General features: G+C 33.9%; 1 protein-coding gene across 1 annotated transcript in view; it reads left to right on the top strand.

Moving 5' to 3' along the window:
- The first annotated feature begins 4209 nt into the window (after window positions 1–4209).
- Window positions 4210–21008, top strand: part of washc5 (WASH complex subunit 5) — a 31098-nt gene continuing 14299 nt past the window's right edge. Inside the window, 19 exon segments of the mRNA NM_200183.1 lie at window positions 4210–4224; window positions 4486–4753; window positions 6501–6646; window positions 6774–6858; window positions 9092–9192; window positions 9327–9519; window positions 10197–10349; window positions 10434–10547; window positions 12242–12413; window positions 13761–13888; window positions 14609–14738; window positions 16332–16444; window positions 16518–16684; window positions 17146–17221; window positions 17292–17402; window positions 17483–17623; window positions 19803–19883; window positions 19955–20056; window positions 20173–20352. Of these exon segments, the coding sequence (NP_956477.1) occupies window positions 4568–4753; window positions 6501–6646; window positions 6774–6858; window positions 9092–9192; window positions 9327–9519; window positions 10197–10349; window positions 10434–10547; window positions 12242–12413; window positions 13761–13888; window positions 14609–14738; window positions 16332–16444; window positions 16518–16684; window positions 17146–17221; window positions 17292–17402; window positions 17483–17623; window positions 19803–19883; window positions 19955–20056; window positions 20173–20352 (2379 nt within the window). The 5' untranslated portion in view covers window positions 4210–4224; window positions 4486–4567.

Here is a 21008-nt window from a genome sequence, read left to right as displayed (position 1 = left end):
CATTAAAAAAGCGAGCAATTGCTTCATGTTTTAAATTTCTGTCCAGAGAGGTCATGTTTGGATCCTCAGTTGGTCTCACGCAGTCAATTGATGCGATTTCGCAGGTCAGAGTTCACCAAGCTTTAACTTTGCACCGCAGCAACCTGCGAAACTTAACGCATGACCCTGCGTTTCCGGTCTGACGCATTCGCGTGCGTATGAATAGAAGTCTATGGGAGGAAAAGCCCAGTGTGACCGCAGCTTAAGAGCTTGATTAACTTACCCAGGTGTGTCTGATTGGGGTTGAAACTTAACTTTGCAGGACACTGGCCCTCCACGATTTTGGATACCCCTGTCTTATGGGAAAATTATTTTGTGGAAATGGTCAGTGGTCATAATAAACAGGGGAAAACTATTAAACAGCTCTTTAACTGGACGGTTTTCAAGTATTTTTATTAGATATCAATGGGAACATGTGGTATTCCTGTTTTCTGGCTGTTGTTTTTCATCTTTTTAAAGCAAGATCTCCCTCAGATTTGAGAGGACTTTGATTTGCTTGACACAATTGTAGTGATCATGTTACAAAATGTAATGCTCTAATGCAGTGTTTTTTCATTGCTAATCATTTTTTAAGGAGTTCAAGAGTTTAAGGGTTTTGTTTTTCATTAATTCTAGTTTTTCTAAATGAATTGTTGATGAACGGTTCCCACACGTGTGTAAATTATTATTTTTTTTTGTAGAATTGTGCATGAAAACTGCACTATTACTGGTACTTTTTAAATCAAATCCCTGCGCAAGACATTCGCTATCTTCATCATAGCTGCATGTATCTGACATTTGGTAGAATGATGGGGGTGAAAAGTGTTAAGTTTGTACATATACCGCTTTACCTGTAGTTTAAGGCAGTTTTTAAGTTTGTATTTATAGTGATGATGGATTTCAGCTCTACTTGAGTGCTTGTATGGTGATCATTTAAAAAATTCTTGTGTGATATGAGACAGAAGTTTCAGTTTAGCTTTTTTTTTAAGTTGCATTTGTTTTTGTTTTGTTTTTTCTTCTTCTTCTGGTGAACATTTGACTTGCTTGCAACCATCAATTTCCTGTGTAAACTGTAGTGTATTATAGGTAAGAGGTCAGAGTGCCTCTGTGAACATGGTAAGTACTGTTTTGGACATGATAGCACATTTAACCTTAGCAAAATATGTCCTCTCCACTGTTAACCGCTGATCCTTTTGTGCTTTTAGAGTATGAAAACCTTATCTGGGATTTTGCTTTGACTGCATTTTAGTTCAGAATCAGACCACAGTTGTTTATCGTGCTTCCTTCAGCTGTCAATAACAGCATTACAAAATAGAGTGTGTTTCTAAAATGGTTATCATATTAGATCGTCTGTTTCTAGGCTCTGATTTTTACATGCACAAATAATAATGTGGATCTGGAACCATCATGGATTGTAATTTAAAACTACAATCCTCAAAATCTGTCGAAGCTGCTGTGGCGGCAGAAAGCTTTATTTCCCAGAGCCATAGGCCTTGTGCAATGCTGTTAATTTAATTGAACTCTTTTAATAGGCTTCTGCTTGATTTAGACTAAATATATATTTTCTACTTGTTTGAGGACAACAATAAATTTGGATGAAAAAAAAAGCTGGCTGCTTTTTTTCTCTCTCAAGGTTGTGTTTTATGACGGCAACATTTTTTCTTTTAAACTTTAAATCCCATTAATGACTGCTACTATATAATATATTATAAATATATCATACTTGGAGAACAGCACGAAACATTTAGCTTATATGAAATGTTATGGGGGTACAGATAAACAATATGGGTTAATAAAAACAAGAAAACAGTCTGTGACAAGATATTTAGTAATCTACTAAATCTACTATTGTTCTAATGCACAAATTTAGTATTTTACTAATTAAAATATTCATGTTTTATATAATGAATGACAACTGATAGCTGCAGTTTTTCTTTATAATGTATAAAGGAATTGAATATAGTGACTAAAGTAATGACTAAATGTTTAAAAAAGTTATATTTTATACTGTATAAAGTCTATATAGTCCTGAATAGTCATTTAATACTTCATATAGTCATTTTATGTCTATATATATATATATATATATATATATATATATATATATATATATATATATATATATATATATATATATATATATATACTTGATATTCATTTTATACTCTATATAGTATATATAGTAATTTTGTTTGTCTATATGGTACTGGATAATCATTTTATACTCTAGTAATTTTATGTCTATATAGTACTAGATTATCATTTTATACTCTATATAGTATTGGATAGTCATTTTAAACTCCATATAGTCAATTGTGTTAATGTCTATATAGTACAGCATAGTTATTTTATACTCAATATAGTCTATATAGTGATTTTGTTTATGTCTATATAGTACTGGATAGTCATTTTATACTCTATATAGTGATTTTGTTTATGTCTATATAGTACTGGATAGTCATTTTATACTTTATATAATCCATAAAGTCATGTTTTATGTTTACTTGATAGTCATTTTAAACTCTACATTCATTTTGTTTATGTCTATATAGTACTGGATAGTCATTTTTTTATTTTATATAGTCATTTTATTAATGTTTATGTATAGTCATTTGATACTCTTTATGGTCTATATAGTAATTTTGTTTGTCTATAAATAACTGGATAATCATTTTATACTCTATATAGTCTACATAGTACTGGATAGTCATTTTATTTTATACACTAATTTTGTTTATGTCTATGTAGTACTAGATAATCATGTCCATATAGAACTGAATAGTAATTTCATATTCTATATAATCTATACAGTCTTGTTTTATGTCTACTGGATAAGTAGTTTTTACTCTATAGTCATGTTGTTTATGTCTATATAATACTGGATAGTCATTTTTAACTTTATATAGTATATATAGCCGGCACAGTGCGTAGCACGTTCGCCTCATAGCTAAAAGGTCGCTGGTTTAAGCCTCGGCTGGGCCAGTTTGCATTTCTGTGTGGAGTTTGAATGTTCTCCCTGCATTTGTGTGGGTTTCTTCTGTGTGCTCCGGTTTAATTCCCCCACAGTCCAAAGACATGCGGTACAGGTTAATTGGGTAGGCTTAAAGAAGTTGTCTGTAGGGAATGAGTGTGTATGGATGTTTCCCAGAGATGGGTAGCAGCTGGAAAGGCATCAGCTGCGTAAAACATATGCTGGATAAGTTGGCGGTTCATTCCACTGTGGCGACCCCAGATTAATGAAGGGACTAAGCCGAAAATAAAATGAATGAATGAATATAGTCTATATAGTGATTGTATTTATGTCTATATAATATTGAATAGTCATTTTATACTCTATATAGTGATTTTGTTTATGTCTATATAGTACTGGATAGTCATTTTATACTTAATATAATCCATATAGTCATGTTTTATATTTACTGGATAGTCATTTTAAACTTCATAGTCATTTTGTTCATATCTATATAGTACTGGATAGTCATTTTTACTTTATGTAGTCCATATAGTCATTTTATTTATGTTTATGAATAGTCATTTTATACTCTATATAGTCCATAGTCATTTTGTTTATGTACTGGAAAGTAATTTTATACTAGTCTATATTGTCCCGTATAGTCATTTTATACTCTATAGTCTATATAGCCATTTAATTTTTTTAAAAAGAGCAAAAAAATCTTATAAATTGACGACAACATGGTTCTTTTAAACTTTAAATATAATTAATGGCTGCTATTATATAGATTATATATTAGATTATAAATATATCATACTTGGAGAACAGCATGATACATTTTTAGCTGATCATGAAACGTTATGTGCAAAGGAATTTTGAGGGTAAAGTTAAACAATATGGTTCTGGTAAAATATTCTGTGACATGTACAGTAACATACATTTGGTATTATTGTTATGCACAAATGTGGTATTTTATTTATCAACTATTAATGTTTAATATAAATGGCACTAAGGGAAAAGAAATTAAATTAACGAACTACAGTCTCACTCGTATGAGTTTTTTCCAATGGTTTTTTCCTTTCTCAAAAAAAAAAATAAAATAAAAAAAGAGTAAAGTGTGAGTCTTTTATTTTGAAGTAGTTCACCAGTGAGCAGCCATTTAGTCAAAAAGCTAGGCGGAGCGGCCAATGAGCCCTCCTCGTGACACCCATGTGATTTGTAAACAGGAAGTGTCTGGTCTGTGCTGCAGAAGGGTAAGTGACCAGAATCTAAAATCAACAAACACAATTTAATCATATAATCTCATTTTACATGCCTACAATGCATCACTTCATTAATAAAGAACCATATTTTGTATATTCAATCCGTCTGCGCGCTGACTGACCAATATACAATAGGTTGTTAGTCAAATATATGATGAGAAATCAATCTGAGCTATGGAATATTGACTGTAATTATGGTACTTATATAAGCGGTATGAATAAATAATGGTATTTCCTTTAATTATCTACTAGTATCAGACCTGGGCATCCCTGAGGAGACTGAATGAATCCGTGAGATCAGAGAGCAGATCTGCTGTTTTCTTCCTCATTCATCATGGTGGATTTTCTGGCAGAGAATAACCTGTGTGGTCAGGCCATCCTGAGGATCGTGTCCAGAGGAAACGCCATCATAGCGGAGTTACTGAGACTCTCAGACTTCATTCCTGCAGTTTTCAGACTCCGAGACAAAACTGACCAGCAGAAATATGGAGACATCATCTGTGATTTCAGCTACTTCAAGGTTCTCCAATTGTCATCTCATTTCTGTCTTGAATTAAGTTCATAGTTTACTCAAAAATGATAATTTACTCGGCTTTGAGTGATTTAAAACCTTTTTCATTTAAACACGAATGAATACATTTTGAAAAAAAAATCTGAAAACCTGTAACCATTGATATCTATCGTAGGAACAACGAATACTATGAAAGTTCTATGGTTACAGGTTTGCAGTTCTCTTCACAATATCTTCCTTCATGTTTAAAAGACGAAAGACACTCAAACAAGTACATTGAGATAAAGTTGGTTTATATTCACACAATAATTTGGTGACAAGTTAAATGGTTTACCATGTTGCTTTGAATATTTGGCCGGAAATAGCAAGCTAGTATGATTTCAAAGCAACATAAGCATTATTTAATTGACTGTGAACAATGTTGTACTTTGATCATTAACCTGATTTCACCAATTAGGAGATGTTCCTAGATTAACATCTATGTTGATTCTGGAACAACTTTCCAATCAGAATTAAGGGATGTGTTTACTGTTTATGTGAAGTTTAGGCTTAAAGTTAGGTTTATGCACTTCTACAAGATTATTATCCAACTATTATTCCCCTCTGATTTTGGGAGTAATTTACAGGTATGGTTTGGTCTAGGGGTAGGGAATAGGTTTATTTATATTTTCTAACAAAAATTATGTTCCAGGATCAACTTGGATGTTAATCCAGGATCGCATCATACTTGGCAACATCATGATGTGCGTACTTTGATGGTCTTTGGCTGCTAATGATGATTTCCCTATTTAGAATTTGCAAAGAAAACTTTTCTGAAAAAATAATATTAAGGAAAATGTCTGAATGTGCGAGTACAAAACCAACTTCTGCCCAAAGTTTCCTTCCGTTTTTAGTCCAATTGTCATCTCATTTCTGTCTAGAATTAAGTTCATAGTTCACTCAAAAATGATTATTTACTCGCCTTCAAGTGACTTTAAACCTTTTTCGTTTAAACACGAAGGAATTCATTTTGAAAAAAAACTCTGAAAACCTGTAACCATTGATATCTATAGTAGGAAAAAGTAATACTATGAAAGTCAATGGTTACAGGTTTGCATTTCTCTTCACAATATCTTCCTTCATGTTTAAAAGACAAAAGAAACTCAAACAGGTTTGGAACATTGAGGTAAAGTTGGTTTTATAATCACACATTCATTCATTGACATCTTGTGACATGGTCCTTATATTGTTTACCACACTTCTTTGAATATTCAGTCAGAAATAGGATGCTAGTATGCTTCAAAACAACATCAGCATTATTTAATTGACTGTTAACAATGTTGTACTTTGATAATCTATGGCTGCTAATATGATTTCCCTATCTAGAATTTGCAAGGAATATTTTCTGCATAACTAATATTAAGAAGAAAGTAACTTTTCCCCAAAATTTGGATTGAAAGTCAAGTCAAAGTCTTTATTGTCAGTTTAACCACATGCACAGGACATACAGAGAATTGCAATTACGTTACTCTCAGACCCTAGGTGCCTAACATATAATATTAATACAAAAGCTAGAATTTTCAGAAAGAAATTGCAAAAATACAATTCACATATAATATAATCCAATAAATATTAAAAAGTGTCTTAATGATATACAGGGAGGTAGTATGAGACAATTAAATAATGACAGAATTGTCATTTTTGGGTGAACTGTCCCTTTAAGTGGATTTACTGTTTTTAGGGTGATGAGATTGCACTGAGCAAGTGTATTTTCTAGGGTCCAGAGTATTATGAAGGTAAACTAGAAGCAAAGCCGGAGCTGCAGGATTTGGACGAGGAGTTTCGGGAGAACAACATAGAAATATTGACACGCTTTTACCTGGCCTTTGAGAGCGTCCATAAATATGTTGTAGACTTGATAAGGTGTGTGTTCATTTCAAATCTAATTTTCATGCAAATACAAGCAACTTTTTGTTTGTTTAAATATTTCACAAAATTTAGTTTTCTAATCAATCCATAAACCTTACTATTTTGTTTTTATCCCCTGAAGGTACTTGGATGATCTCAATGAAGGGGTTTATATTCAGCAAACACTGGAAACGGTTTTACTGAATGAAGATGGGAAACAGCTCCTGGTAACGTTTGATTTCTGATTCATTACATGTGACTCTGGACCACAAAACCAGTCATAAGTTTATTAAAGTCAGTTTATTAAAAATATATACACTCTCCACTGATTAGGTATACTCAATATTTTGATGACCATATTGATATCGGCTGTTGAATGCTATTTTTATTGTCGTCGTTTAGATAACAAAATTAGGCCGATGTCTTTAAGCCAATAAATGATGTATTATTTTCACTCCTGAACCACGTCACGTGCTTGCTGCTTGCCCCTTTTTTATATTTAGGTTGCTTTATTTATATATATTTTTTTGTCAGGCAGTGTATTTTATTTACATAAAAGAAAGTTGGCTATAAACAATATAATAATAATAATAATAATAATAATAATAATAATAATAATAATGAAGTTTAGAGATCAGTTCAAACTTTTTTTTATTTTTTTTTATTTTGAGTCTTCAAAAGAAAATACATGTATAACTTACATACTCTCTCATACAGAAAGAGACCTACAGATCTTGTATATGTTTTGTATTTTATTCCCTTTAAACACAACAACAACAATTATAAACAGTAAAACATGGGGAGCTACAAATCCTTTAAAAGTTTTCCTTTAAAGAAGAAAAGATACTTATTTATACATAGTATTACATTTAAAAGTTACAATTCAAGAAAAATTGGGGCATATTGGTGAAATATACTCAGTCCATTTACTCAAAATTATTAAAGTATTCCGTCTGTGTTTTTAATGAAAACGATAGTTTTTTTCATGACAAATATATTGTACACTGTATAAATCCATTCTTCAACTTAAGGGGACTCTAATTTTAACCATTGTTTTTTAAAAAAATTTTTTACTAACTGCCAGAAGAATAAATAACAGTTTATTGTCTTTATTAATCCATCTAAATGTATATTACCTAAATATAAAGATTCACAAGTAAAGTCTATCTCTAGTTCAAAACGGCGTATGAATGTACTTAATCTCTTTCCAGTATGGGGTTAATTTCTGACAATCTCAAAAAACATGATAGTGTTTGGCTACTTTCCCCCCCACACATTCTCCAGCAGCTAGTACCCTTTCCTCTATGTATTTTCTGTGATGCTGTGATTAGAACATTCTTTCAGCAGAATTCTCTCCACATATCTGAGCTGGTACATTTCCATTGGGTTGATCAATATTTCCCCCAATCTTCATCTAAGATATTCAGAATTCCTTCCATTTTCCATTTATCTCTAATATATAGTGTAGTGTCCAGTACAGATCCGCAAAATCCCTTATATAATCTCGAAAGGATCTTATTACATGATTTGGGCCTTGCCCACTGATGAAAACACTTTTATTATTCCTGTCTCTGCAACTTTTAATATTTCTGGTTTAATATTACATTCAATATAATGTCTTACTTGAAGGTATCTATAAAAGTCACTTTGATTAAATCCATATTTTTCCTTTAGAAATTCAAAAGTTTGAATTGCACCCTTGTCTAAAAAAGTGTAGTAATTGAAAAATTATTAACTTGGTCCATATTCAAAATCTGTCATCTATTTGAGTGGGGATGAAATCAGTTCTTAATCTTAATCTTAAAATCTTAATATTCTTGATGCATCTTGCAAACCACATATTTCCTTTGAGTTCAAACTTTTCTAAAAATAAGGTATTAAAATAAAATCAGTTGTTTGCTCTGTGTTTGCCATTTGTTTTAGCAATCATGCAGAGAAATATGTAAATATTTATAGTTATTGGCTAAATAAATAAATAAATAAATAAATAAATAAATAAATAAATAAATATGTATGTGTATATATATATATATATATATATATATATATATATATATATATATATATATATATCGGCTATCAGCCTCACAATATAAATAGTTATCAGTATCTGTCAAATATTCTATATTGGTGCATCCCTATCACTGATGTGTACTTTTGTTAGGATAGGATAATATTTGACTATTTGAAAATATGATATCCAAAAATAATAATAAACCAAATACTGAGATAATTGTCTATATAAAGTGCTTATAAATGCATATTACTTTTAATATATATGCAGTAGGAAATATACAAAACATATTCATGGAACATCTTTCTTTACTTTACTTAATAATATTTTTTTTTTGCATAAAAGTTGTTTATTTTTGACTATTGTGCAACACAAAACAGTTATTAAATACTGTATACTGTAGGTTAATACATTAAGTACGTTTGTAACTGTGTGTTTTCTGTCAGTGTGAGGCTCTGTATCTGTATGGAGTCATGTTACTGGTTATCGATCAGAAGATGGAAGGAGAAGTAAGAGAAAGGATGCTGGTGTCCTATTATAGATACAGGTAAGGTTTTCATGTATTTGGAGATGTTTTGTTATGCGTGGTTGGACCAGTAGCTGATAAACAGTCCTTAGATAAGGTGAAATGGACCAAGATGTTAGATGCTGATTAATCAAACATGTCTGTGTTCACCTCAGCGCTGCTCGCTCCTCAGCTGACTCTAACCTAGATGACATCTGCAAGCTTTTGCGTAGCACAGGATACTCCAGCCACCCGGGGGCTAAACGGCCAACAAACTACCCTGAGAGCTACTTCCAGAGAGTTCCCATCAGCTCCACATTCATCAGTATGGTGATTGGCCGCTTGCGCTCTGACGACATCTACAACCAGGCAAGACAGCTGTGTGATTTAGACCTGTGGTTTGCAGGAGGTGCTTGGTGGTCAGCAGGAAATTTTAGAGAAAAATTGTAAAGAAAAAAATTAATAAACTAAAAATATTATATAAATAGGAGTAATATATGTTTGATGACAATAAAAAAAATCCATCCTTTGCCATGTAAATTGATAAAACTTTACTTTTAAAACAGAAAATTACAATATTGATGAATAAAAAATTTATTGAAGACAAATGATTAATAAAACTAATTGGTAAAAAAATGTTAAAACAATAATGTAAATACAAACTTAATTGAAAAAAATACTTCAACATTTTTAAAATGCTTTTATGTAAACATTATTAATTCTATTGATAGATAAAATGCAAAACAATTATAGAAATTTTCATATAAAGTATAATGAAATCATTTTTCCACATTTGTTTTAAATCTGCTGACGATTAAAATGCAAAAAATAAAATAAAAAATAAATGTAATAATATTTACTGTGGTAATAATAATAATAATAATAATAATAATAATATATTTATTACTTTTGTGTTTTCCTACACCCAGCTTTATATCAGAAAATGCTTCCTCATATTTATATTTTAAGAACAGTTTGAAAACCTCTCATTCAGCTGGATATCTCATGTTTATTCCTGCTTTGTGCAAATGTATGCTCTGTTGTAGGTCTCTGCGTATCCTCTGCCGGAGCACCGCAGCACAGCTCTGGCGACTCAGGCCGCTATGCTTTATGTCTGCTTATATTTCACTCCCTCCATCCTGCACACACAACAGGCCAAGATGAGAGAGATCGTGGACAAATACTTCCCTGACAACTGGGTGAGAAGACTTTAATCATCATGTCTTTTCAGAAAATGTGACCCACTTGATATTTTAACTACAACATCGACCTTGCATCTTCAGGTTATAAGCATATACATGGGCATCACAGTGAACTTGGTGGAGGCGTGGGAACCATATAAAGCTGCTAAAATAGCCCTGAACTACACGCTGGACACAGCTAACATCAGAGAACAGGTACAGTCATCTGTGCTCTTTCTGTTCACACATGTTCAGAGTAATCCAGAGTCACTCTGGATTAGTGTTGGGCAAGTTATTTTTAAATAAATTTTTCATGATGTAGGTAATAATAAATGACTTTTTATTGCTTATGTCTGAAAAAAAATGCCATTACCCCTAAGGAATTTAATTTCTTGAGTTAATAGTGCTGTAATTTCAACTATTTTTTATTCTTTAAGTTTGAGTCATATACTGCATGATCTTTGTAGCTTTATTAAAAAAAATACTTAAATATTTTATTTACTTTTTATACTTTTTTAAAAATAGTTTTTATTGACTTGTGGGGGGAACAAAACAAACAAACAATGCATATATACATAAATATATCCATTTCACACATGTATAGATGCATACATGCGTACATACATACATACAGTTGAAGTCAGAATTATTAGCCCCCCTTTGAATTTTTTTTTTTTTTTTTTTTTTTAATATTTCCAAAATAATGTTTGACAGAGCAAGGAATTTTTCACAGTATGTTTGATAATATGTTTTTCTTTTGGAGAAAGTCTTACTTGTTTTATTTCGGCTAAAATAAAAGCAGATTTAAATTTTTAAAAAACATTTTTGGGACAAAACTATTAGCCCTTTTAAGCTATTTTTTTTTTCCACAGTCAACAGAACAAGCCATGGTTATACAATAACTTGTCCTAATTACCCTAACCTTACTAGTTAACCTAATTAACCTAGTTAAGCCTTTAAATGTCATTTTAAGCTTTATAGATGTGTCTTGAAAAATATCTAATAATATCTAATAATTCAGGGGAGCTAATAATTCTGACTTCAACTGTACATACATACACACATGCATACATACATACACACATGCATACATACATAAAAATATTAAATTAACCTTGCCAAGAAAGTAAATGGAATAAGTATAAAATAAAAGGTTGCCAAACATATTCTCTCAATGATGCATAACCTTTAGAATTATGTAAGTGTTATATTATGGATAATTATATTGGCACTGTGGAGAGCCAGCTATATACTCTATTTCTTTTAAAGATCTAATACTTGAACATTTTAATAACAAGCATGAGATTCTTCGGTTAAAAGCAACAAATGAAGTAATGTCAATATAAAATTAATAAAAAATGTACTAAATTTATGTAATTTTGATCGAAACTATTCATTCTATTGACAGATAAAATGCAAGAAAAATCTGAAATTTTAATGTGAGGTTAAATAAAATCTGCCTTTTTCACAAATGATTACATTCTCTTTTTATTTTTGGACATTTGACATTTGCTAAATACATATATTTATGATATATATGTTGATATATAGATTTGATGCATGTGTGTGTATGTATACATGTGTGTGTGTATATATATACACCATTATCTTTCACACATACCATATATTGTCATGAAGTAATTTCTGACACAATTCATTGTTCAAATATGCAGTCCTTTTTATTGATGTCAAAAATAGAATTCCTCTGCCATATTAAATTATATAACAAAAAAATAAATTATTCTGAAGTTTAGGCGAGTGCAATACAAATAAATGACCTAAAATGAGCAGGAATGCCATTTTCAGTGAATAAGTTATGTAATTATACTGACTAGTTAATTTGTAACTCATCACACCCAACGCTACTCTGGATTCGCACACAGTGATTAGTGATTGTTGTCTGTTCTCAGGCTGGACGATACGCTGCCAGTGTGGAGACTCTGCGGCCGCAGGTGCAGCAGTTGTTGAAGGAGGGATTCCTGAGGGAAGAAATCATCCTGGACAATATTCCCAAACTGCTCAACTGCCTCCGAGACTGTAATGTTGCCATCCGCTGGCTGATGCTGCACACTGCAGAGTCCGGTGAGGTGTTGGGGCTCTTTCACACCAAATGCGTCTTTGCTTCTAAAAGCGCTTGATGCAGTACTCTGGAATGGGTTTTTAAAAAGCACTTTGCATTGTAAGGTCAACTTGACTCGATATAAACGTGATGTAATAATGACAATAACAGACTAATTAGAAATAGGAAAACTATATGTTTTGATAAGCACATAAAAACACATATAACTCTTGACGCAGCCATAATGAGCACCTCCTCCACCTTGATTTGATAGCAAATAAAACAGTTGTCATACAAACTTTCCACTATAAACAGAAGTGAGCATAAAGGTCAAACATATCCGCCCAGTGCATGTTTTCGTTGAAAAACAATAGAAAAGTAGCATGTTGGAGAGGAAAAACACATTTTGTGTGAACAGCCCCTTATGGGCTTTACATCAGATAAATATAAACACAAAAATTATGACTCAGTATTTTGTTAATTCACATTTCCCTCGTCTATTTGTGATCTAATTGACCAAAAAACATCTTAGAGCTAGGAGTAAACAGGGCTATAATGATTTTGGGTCATATTATTGTCACAATGTGTAATATTTTAAAACCACTAAAACATTGTTATATATTTTGCAGAATTGTGTAATTGCATTACATTCGTCACCATTTCCACATATTGTTCAAGAGAAATAAGCAATCTTAACTAGTGACACGGACCATATATTGCGGCTCTATGCTAGTGACGTCATACTAGGTGAACAGTGGTAAAGAACGATGAACTGATGACCATCACGGCCAATCACAGTCATTTCTGTTGAGCACGTGAACACAATGGCCAATCAGAGGTGTTTAAATATGGACAACAGTGCTCAAATGTTAGCGAGAAATAGATATTTAAAATATTTCTGTACGTATTGGCACTGAAACTCTGTCATAGACCCCTGATTTCTGGTGTGATTTTTAAACAGGAAACACCAAAGACCCTAATAAGTTGTGTGTCTTATTAAACTGCATAGTGCGGACTTATAACAGAATCTTAAAATGTATTTAGAATGATAAAACAGCACTACTTCTTTTCTATATGATCACAAGTGGAAAGACCGGAAGGAATGACAAAATTAAAGCTCCTTATTCTGCTACATGCTGCCCTGATGCTGCTTTTAGTTAACAACTTTAGCTCATCCATGAACATGATATCTGCAGGAGTCCCATAGGATGAAATGAAGACTACAACCCCCATGATTCACACAATTTGAAAATTACATACTGTGCCTTTAAGAAAACCTTTAGATTCTGTTTGAGTTTTGATTAATTATTGATTTTTATGGAATTAGAAAAATGCTTTTCTAAGTTTTGTTGTTGTTGTTGCTCTTGAAGCTTATGATCCAAACAACAAGAGGCTTCGTCAGATCAAAGACCAAGTCATCAACGACTCCAAATACAACCCCAAAATTCTGTTTCAGCTGCTGCTGGACACGGCTCAGTTTGAGTTCATACTCAAAGAGGTAAATATAAAAAATTGAATTATTTTGAAATTATATTTCTCAATGTTAAATTGAAGCTTTTTTTGGACAAGAATGTAATGAATTCTAATGCAGTCCACTAATCTTGGTTCAGGTCTTCAGTCTGTCTGAGAAATACACCTTTTAAATTCAAATATTTCGTTCAACCAAAATGGAAAATTCTGTATTTATTTACTTATCGTTTCCTTGTTACAAAGCTGTTTCTTGTTTCTATAGAACAGGAAAAAAAGATAATTTGAAAAATGTTGGAAATCTGTAACCATTGACTTCCTTAAATTTAGTTTTTTCTACTATGAAAGTCAATGGTAACTCATTCTTCAAAATATCTTCTTTAGTGATCAGTGGAATAAAGAAACTCACACAGGTTCGGATAAATAGTGAGTAAATTATAGTTTTGGGGTAAACTATCTCTTTTTCCTTCAGGAAAGCTATCTTATTTAGTAATTTAAATAAATGAACATGTAAACAAATCTTGTATTATGTTATCCCAACTTAAATAAAACAAATAAACAGTTTCTGGTTCATTTTCCAGTACTTTGTTGTGGCTGGAAGGGCGTACCCTGCAAAAAAACATATGCCGGAATAGTTGGCAGTTCATTCTGCTGTGGCGCCCCCTCATATAAATAAGGGACTAAGCCAAAGGAAAATTAGTGTATGAGCTTCTGGTTCATTAATTATTTATTTTTTGTGTGTGATTCTCAGATGTTCAAGCAGATGTTGGCAGAGAAGCAGCTGAAGTGGGAGAGCTATAAGAAGGAGGGATCAGAGAGGATGATGGAGCTGGCCGAGGTGTTTTCAGGGGTCAAACCTCTTACCAGAGTGGAGAAAAATGGTAAAATGTTTTTCATCTCCCACAACATGCACAATAGACGACCTATTTTTCTACATTACATATTTTTCGTTAAATTAAACCATGGTTTTACACATACAAAAACTGCAATACAAAAAATTGCATATTTTAATAGTGATTTAATTTTTTCATCAGGGTAGGGGTACTTTGTTACTAAATACCTGCAATGTAATGTATATTATTTTATTAAAAACATAATAAAGAAAAACTACAATAGTATAAATGTGAAATATACTCACCGGCCACTTTATTAGGTACACCTTACTAGCACCGCCTTGAACCCCTTTTTGCCTTCAGAACTGCCTTAATCCTTCATGGCATAGATTCAACAAGGTACTTGAAATATTCCTTAGAGAACTGGTCCATATTGACATGATGAACTCTCATGTCAATTGAACTCTGAGCTTCTCTGTCCCTACACACCTTATCGTTCGCTCAGGTCAACCGACCAGCTCCTCCTGGGTGTGCCCAGGACCAGTCAAAAGCTCAGAGGGGATTGGGCTTTTGCTGTGGCTGCACCAAAATTGTGGAATGAGCTAGCGTTGTACATTAGACAAGCCTCTTCCATCACTGTTTTTAAATCCCTTCTTAAAACCCACCTGTTCAATTTGGCTTTTAGCACAGCTTGAGATGTTGACATTTTATGTTTATTTATTTGTATTTTAAAGTTTGTTTTACTCTTTGTTGTCAGCACTTTGGTCAACTGTGTTGTTTTAAAGTGCTTTATAAATAAATTGAATTGAATTGAATGATAGCATCACACAGTTGCTGCAGATTTGTCGGCTAAACATCCCTGATGCAAATCTCTCACTCCACCACATCCCAATGGTGCTCTATTGGATTGAGATCTGGTGACTGAGGAGGTCGTTTGAGTACAGTGAACTCATTTTTGTGTTCAAGAAACCAGTCTAAGAAAGTTCGTACTTTATGAGATGGTGCATTATCCTGCTCAGAACTGCCACTCACTGAATATTTTCCCTTTTTTGGACTATTCTCTGTAAACACTAGAGATTGTTATGCATGAAAATCCCAGTAGATCAGCAGTTTCTGAAATGCTCAGACCAGCCAGTCTGGCACCAACATCCGTGCCATGTTTAAACTCACTTAAACCACCTTTCTTCCCCATTCTGATGCTCAGTTTGAACTGCAGCAGATCATCTTTACCATGTCTACATGCCTAAATGCATTGAGTTGCTGCCATGAGATTGGCGGATTAGAAATTTGTGTTAACGAGCAGTTCGACAGGTGTACCTAATAAAGTGGCCCGTGATTGTAGTTCAAGTTTGGTATTAGATTTTGCAATCTTCTACTCTATTATCTATTTAAAATAAAATTGAATTGTCTCTTTGTTTAATATTGTTTTGCTTTATATAATTATATTTACTTCAATCTCTATATCCACTATGTACATTTATATGTTTTCCAACAAAATCAAGCTTGTGCAGCTAGAAGGGTTTGTGTTCAGATCCAAGTCAACAGGTTGTTATTGTACTTGCTCAGATTTCTTTTGCATAATTGTTTTAAAGTAACTCAGCGTTATTGACCGTGTGTTCATGCATCCGTTTGCTTCATCAGAGAATCTTCAGGCCTGGTTCAGAGAAATCTCCAAACAGATCGAGTCCCTGAACTATGAAGACTCCACGGCTGCCGGCAGGAAGACTGTACAGCTCATTCAGGCTCTGGTGGAGGTACAAACACATCTAAACGTGCTATCCTGTGATTGTCTTCAAGGATTTCACACAGTTAATGCTTTTCTGAAAGGTCCAAGAGTTTCACCAGCTGGAGTCCAACCTGCAGGTGTGTCAGTTCCTGGCGGACACCCGCAAGTTCCTGCATCAGATGATCCGCACCATCAATATTAAAGAGGAAGTGCTCATCACCATGCAGATAGTGGGGGATTTGTCCTACGCCTGGCAGATCATTGACAGGTGATGCCCAAAAACTGGTTTCATTTTATTTTCTTGCACATTTAATCTTTTTATTGATTTTTTTTGGCTTAGTTCCTGATTATGTGGGGTCGTCACAGCGGAATGAACCGCCAAGCATATGTTTTCCACAGTGGATGCCCTTCCATCCGCAACCCAGTACTGGGAAACATTCATACACTCTCATTCACACACAAACTCATACACTACAACCAATTTAGTTCATCGACATGTCTTTGGACTGTAGGGGAAACCAGAGCACCCGGAGGAAACCCACATCAACATGGGGAGAACATGCAAACTCCACACAGAAATACCAACTGGCACAGCCGGGACTCGAATTAGCAACCTTCTTGCTGTGAGGCGACAGTGCTAACCGCTGAGCCACCATGCCACCAAAGCCAAAACAAAAACACACATAGATGCTCAATGGTTAAAGTTCCTCTTCTGCACATTTCTCACAGCTTCACCGCAATAATGCAAGAGAGCATCAGAGCAAACCCATCAATGGTGACCAAGCTCAGAGCCACTTTTTTAAAGGTGAGTAAAACTGTCCTCTTATGGTGCAACACCAGAAACAAATCCACCTGTAACCCAATGTTCTGAACAGCTGGCGTCTGCACTGGATCTGCCTCTGCTGCGAATCAACCAGGTCAACAGTCCCGACCTTCTGAGCGTCTCTCAGTTTTACTCCGGGGAGCTGGTGGCATACGTTAGAAAGGTTTGGAAAGGCTTCATTAATGCTGCTGTATGCTAACTGGATTCAGAAACACAGTTGGACAGATCTGTTTTTTCCGGAAGGTGCTGCAGATCATTCCAGAGAGTATGTTCACCTCACTGGCCAAAATCATCAAGCTGCAGATTCATGACATTATGGAGGTGCCCACACGCTTGGACAAAGACAAACTCAAGGATTACTCTCAGCTCAGTGCCCGCTATGAGGTAGGACTGACTGATGGTGAATGTGGCGGTAATGAGCCTCAATAAGAGTGAGAGTTGGATGCCATTAAACATGTGTAAACTTGCTCATTAAATTGCATACTGGTGTTATTTTTTTGCATTGTATTTTAACATTGTATGGGGCATTGAACCATACACAAGACAAAAGTCTTGTGGTCAGTCTCAGTTGTAAAAGATAACAAATAAAAACTTGTCTTCTAGTTGATTATTTGGAAAAGTGGCAGAAGGTAGATTTTCAGATGAATCATCTGTTGAACTGCATCCCAATCATCACAAACACTGCAGAAGACCTATTGGAACCTGCATAAACTCAAGACTCTTACAGAAACCATTCAAGTTTGGTGAAGGAATGATCATGGTTTGGGGTAACATTTAGTATGGGGGCATACGAGAGATCAGCAGAGTGGATGGCAACATCAACAGCCTGAGGTATCAAGACATTTGTGTTGCCCATTACATCACAAACCAGGAGAGAGCAAATTCTTCAGCAGGTTAGCTCTCCTTCTCATACTTCAGCCTCCACATCAAAGTTCCTGAAAGCAAAAAAGGTCAAGGTGCTCCAGGATTGGCCAGCCCAGTCACCAGATACGAACATTATTGAGCATGTCTGGGGTAGGATGAAAAAGGACACATTGCAGATGAATCCAAAGAATCTTGATGAACTCTGGGAGTCCTGCAAGAACGCGTTCTTTGCCATTCCAGATGACTTTATTAATAAGTTATTTGAGTCATTGCCGAGATGTATGGATGCAGTCTTCCAAGCTCATGGGAGTCAGACACAATATTAATTCCTTTTCCACTGCAGCATGACTTTATATTCCATACTGTACATTATTTCTGACTTTTGTCCAAGCAAAGTCAGACCTTACTGTCCTAATTAAATAATTAAAATTCAGGGAATGATCATATTTTATTTTGGTTAAATAAGCGTAAGTTAGAGGCCTTTGCCTTTCATATAAGCCACTTCTGATACCAAATTATCAACTTGTAGTCAAGTTATTATTTGTTGTTCCTTAAACTTGGATAGGCGACAAGACTTTTGTCAGGTAGTGTATATGTTAACTTCATTTGACTTGAATGACAATAAACTTTTATTTATTTAAATAAAATTTTTATTTAATTTTTTTATGTTTTATTTATTTTTGTACTATATTTATTTTTTTATTTATTCAGTTAGTTAGTTAGTTGGTTAGTTAATTAATGATAAAAATTCAAAAGTCCTGTAATAGCCACTATTAATACTTCAGGGTTTTTACAGTGAATGTTAATATGTATTACTTTTCCTGCACAAGTCACTTAAAACCTGCATATTCTACCCTAAAAATTTTGTTCAAAACACAGGTTCAACTTTTTTGCGTTAACATTTTCATAAAAATTAACCTTACATTTTTCACATCCTTAAATTGTACTGCAATACAAAACAAAACAATGTAATAGTGTTTGTTTTGATTTATTCTTCAATATAGTGCAGTAATAGTATTTCGTAGATTAGCATAAAAAACTACAACATAATACATGCTGTAGACTAGAGTATATATGTGGTATTAGATTTTGGATTCTTTTACTCTATACATTTGTTTATTTTATATTTGATTGTCTATTTTTTGTGTTTGATTCATTTATTCATTCATTTTCTTGTCGGTTTAGTCCCTTATTAATCCGGGTTCGCCACAGCGGAATGAACCGCCAACTTATCCAGCACATTTTTACGCAGTGGATGCCCTTCCAGCCGCAACCCATCTCTGGGAAACATCCACACACGCATTCACACACACACTCATACACTACGGACAATTTAGCCTACCCAATTCACCTGTACCACATGTCTTTGGACTGTGGGGGAAACCGGAGCACCCGGAGGAAACCCCACGCGAACGCAGGGAGAACATGCAAACTCCACACAAAAACGCCAACTGAGCCGAGGATCGAACCTACTGCGCCACTGCGTCGCCCTTCATTTGATTTATATGATTATATTTTCTTTATTTATATCTTGATATTTGTACATGTACATTTTTGCCATAAAATCAAGGTTTTGCATCTAGAAGTTTTTGTGTCTCAGATCTGAGTCAATAGTATGTTATTACAGTACTGGCATAAATTCATTTTGCATAATTATTTAAATAATAATACTATCGTTATGGCCTTCTTCATTTGACAGGTAGCTAAACTCACTCATGCCATCTCCGTCTTCACCGAAGGTATCCTGATGATGAAGACCACACTTGTTGGGATCATTCAGGTACACTAAATATTTTATGAATGTTACGCTTTGAGTTCAAGAGCTCATCACCATGCAAATGTGTGTTTCAGGTGGATCCCAAGCAGCTTCTGGAGGACGGGATCAGGAAAGAGCTTGTCAAACGTGTAGCGTACGCTTTGCATAAAGGCCTCATCTTCAACCCTAAAGCCAAAGTGAGCAAACAAACCTGCTAAGTAACAACTATTCTGTCATTATTTCTGGATTTCCTCATATCTATTTAGTTGTTTTTGAGTTTGTGTGAGGTGTTGCTTTCTGACGTTTCTTTCAGCCCAGTGAACTGATGCCAAAGCTGAAGGAAATGGCTGCCACTATGGATGGGTTTTATCGCTCGTTTGAGTACATTCAGGATTACGTGAGCATCTACGGCCTGAAGATCTGGCAGGAGGAAGTATCTCGAATAATCAACTACAACGTAGAGCAGGAGTGCAACAGTTTCCTTAGGACAAAGGTCTGTTTTTTTGTTGTTGTACATTATTCATACAGGGTGTGATTTTTAGAATGATAACTGTCCTTGTCTAGACTGGCGTTTTAGATAAGGGTATCCATCCAGACTGTACAGCAGGGGTCACCAACCTTTTAGATACTGAGAGCTACTTTTTGGGTACAGATGAGTATGAAGGGCTACCAGTTATTAAATAACACATTTTTCTTAATTTTCTTTTAATTATATGTTATTATTAATAATTAATATTATTCATCTATGTGAAGACATTGATCATGTTAATGATTTCTCACAGTAGTTGTCAACAATGATTCAACAAGGTAGATAAATATCAATATGCAACACTTCATTTGTCTGAAATAGTTTTTAAAGTTTTTTTTAATATATAACTTAAAGTCATTTTCAAATTTACACCAATGCAAGTGTGATTAAAGAAAGAATACCTATAAAAATATTAGATGCAGCTTACTCATATGTGGTGCTATGGTGAGCTGTTTTCTAGAACAGGCCTACGGGCAATTCATGTGAACCTGCTGGGCTGCCTGGTCCCCACGAGCACCATGTTGGTGACCCCTGCTTTACAGTATAAAACAATTAATATGTGACCTTTTTTTTTTTTTTTTGCTTTATTAGGCAGAAAATAATAACTATATTGTAAAAAC

The sequence above is a fragment of the Danio rerio genome, chromosome 16 (assembly GCF_049306965.1).
Source record: "Danio rerio strain Tuebingen ecotype United States chromosome 16, GRCz12tu, whole genome shotgun sequence".
Classification (NCBI taxonomy): domain Eukaryota; kingdom Metazoa; phylum Chordata; class Actinopteri; order Cypriniformes; family Danionidae; genus Danio; species Danio rerio.
Note: the sequence above shows the minus strand (reverse complement) of the source record. Positions and strands in the feature narration are given on the sequence as shown.